The sequence below is a fragment of the Palaemon carinicauda genome, chromosome 29, assembly GCF_036898095.1.
Source record: "Palaemon carinicauda isolate YSFRI2023 chromosome 29, ASM3689809v2, whole genome shotgun sequence".
Lineage (NCBI taxonomy): Eukaryota > Metazoa > Arthropoda > Malacostraca > Decapoda > Palaemonidae > Palaemon > Palaemon carinicauda.
In genome coordinates, this window is record NC_090753.1 from 69,711,801 (window position 1) to 69,714,300 (window position 2,500).

At 35.2% G+C, this 2,500-nt stretch overlaps 1 protein-coding gene across 1 annotated transcript in view; it reads left to right on the forward strand.

Annotated features, from left to right (window-relative positions):
* LOC137622233 (sodium channel protein para-like) overlaps positions 1-2,500 on the forward strand; it is a 118,104-nt gene that overhangs the window by 19,137 nt on the left and 96,467 nt on the right. The window contains 1 exon segment of the mRNA XM_068352727.1: positions 1-196. This exon segment is cut by the window's left edge and continues 41 nt beyond it. Within this exon segment, the coding sequence (XP_068208828.1) occupies positions 1-196 (196 nt within the window).

Below are 2,500 nucleotides of genomic sequence, written 5' to 3' on the forward strand. Positions count from 1 at the left end.
GGCAATAGCCGGAGGAGACCTGGAAGCGGGCTCTGTAGTCAAGTCACAATCGGATTACTCCAACCACTCATACGAGCTCTACATAGACCAACAGACTAACAACGACGACAACAGAGAAATGTCCATCAAGAGCGAAGGAGGAGAGTCCATCAACGACCCGAAGGCACGGCCGAATGGGAAGGTGCCCAGCAGGAAGGTGAGCGGTCCATCCTTTAGGGCTTTGAAAGGCATCGGCCTAGGGCCTCTCCTTAGGTCGTTTCACTTCTTCCTCATTCTTCTTTTGCGTTAAGTCTAGTTTCATCTTTCATAATTTTTATCATTCTCTTCTCACATAGCGAATTTTGACGGCCATGTAGACAAAGGTCCATTTGAAGGTTAGCACTATTAGATATTCTGTTAGTGTCTTTTCTTATAATTAGATTTATGAAGATCTACAAATATTTTTTAATATGTTTTTAACAGGCTTATGGGAAGATGCATAAGTAGGAGGTGCTCTTTGTCATAGCTTATTTTTTTTAATATATAGACCTACACAAAGATGTAGGCCTACTAGATGCTCTCCATTTATTTTTCAATTTAAGATCTTCCAAGCTTACAAATCTAGTAACATAGAAAACTTAAGACTTGCGCTATGGAGATTACCTCCATCAAAATGTAGAGTTAATCCTCTTCTAATTTATAAGTGAACTGAGCAGATCCTCCCTGTGGGAAGAATTAGAAGGATCTAGCTTCTTAACTACGAGTATATTTTTACAGGTGATGTCACATGTAGAGAATATTATTCTGCACCCTATAACATCTAGCCACCAAACCTTGAATCAGTTAGGTCAAATTTGAAGTCACTCGCGACCGCAGCCTTGCGACACTGCGCGTCACATCAGTTCGGCCAGTCCTGGCTTCTTGGCTCAGAATTTGGTGGCGAGGTCTTTGGAGGTGTCAGAAATATACTCCAGTGACGTCTCCTGACGAACTCAGTGACATAGTCTTTCCAAATAAGGAGAAATTCATGATCAGTACAGGTGTGAAACTTAGACGAATCACTAAGACGTGAACCATACGAGTCAGGTTATTCCCATACAGTAGTCATTAGCTAATCAGTAACACTGTGATGTATTAATCTTGCTTTTTACCCGATCCACAGAAATTTATAGTCCTCTGTCCCTTTGGTGATTTCAAGCCCTCAAGTGCTGTGTGCTTATATATATATTATATATATATATATATATATATATATATATATATATATATATATATATATATATATATATAATGTATATATATATATATATATATATATATATATATATATATATATATATATATATATATATATATATATATATATATATATATATATATATATATATATATATATATATATATATATGCACAGCCATATTCCTGTAACTAGTTTCCATGTTCTGTTTCTGCTTTCAATGTAACTACAGCGTTGGGAATGTAAAAAAAGTTATTTCTATATTAGTTATTTGAAAAATAGAAATAAAAAATGATGGAGAAAAATAACAGAAGTAAATTGATGATTAGGTGAAAAAATTTAATATTTTTTAGTTTGATAAATGATCATTTAGTTTATTTGTATGAGATATTTTGCTTCTAATAATGAATTATTACATTAATTTCTTTACGTTAGAATTGAAGAGAATCTATATATTTGAATTTCAAAAGGATGTAAAGTTTTACTTGAAACGAGATTCAAGTTTCTCTACAGACAATTAAGGAATTTAAAATCGCAAGCGTAGAATTTCAAAAGTATATTGAAGAATTAGAAAAGCTCCCTTAAATTCCCAAAACTGTTGTAATTTGGAACATTAGTGAATTTCCATAACAAAATTAAAGTTCCCATAGAACATTGAAGGAGGCAAGTTATTCCCAACGTTTTATTGATGTTTTTTCATCACATGCCTATTCCAACCCCCCCCCCCCCATTTTGTTTTAATGATGTCCAAGCTTTTTTTTTCAATTTCTCAGTGTCCACTAGACGCCTCTTGTTTTAACCTTACCCTGAAATGTTATAAATTTTTAATGAAACAACAAAGTAACAGTATCGTTCAGAATTTACGATTATATACTTCTGTCTCCATCTGCTTAGCGCTGTTGCTATTAGACATTCCGTTCATAGATAGATGCCTAGATAGATCTGGATAGACAGAGAGATCGTTAGAAGGATAGATTTTAAAGGAAGGGTGAACGTTATGTTTAGTAGTCAGGGCTAGTTTTCCTCTGGAAGTGGCTATGAATAGTCTTCCTCCGCCAAGCGGTGCTTCTCCACGCTTCCGCGAAAGAAAGTAGTCCCTAGGCCTCTTCAAAACGTTTTCCGGAGCACACAATGTACCTTCAAACTGTATCTCTGTCATTTTAAAACTTTCCTTGGACTTCCTTGTTACAATAATGCGTTCAAGGTTCTAACATTTCCTAATGGGAGGCTCTTTCTTCTGGAAGCTCAGAGAAACACCCATGTTGGTGGAGTGGAAGAGGCCAT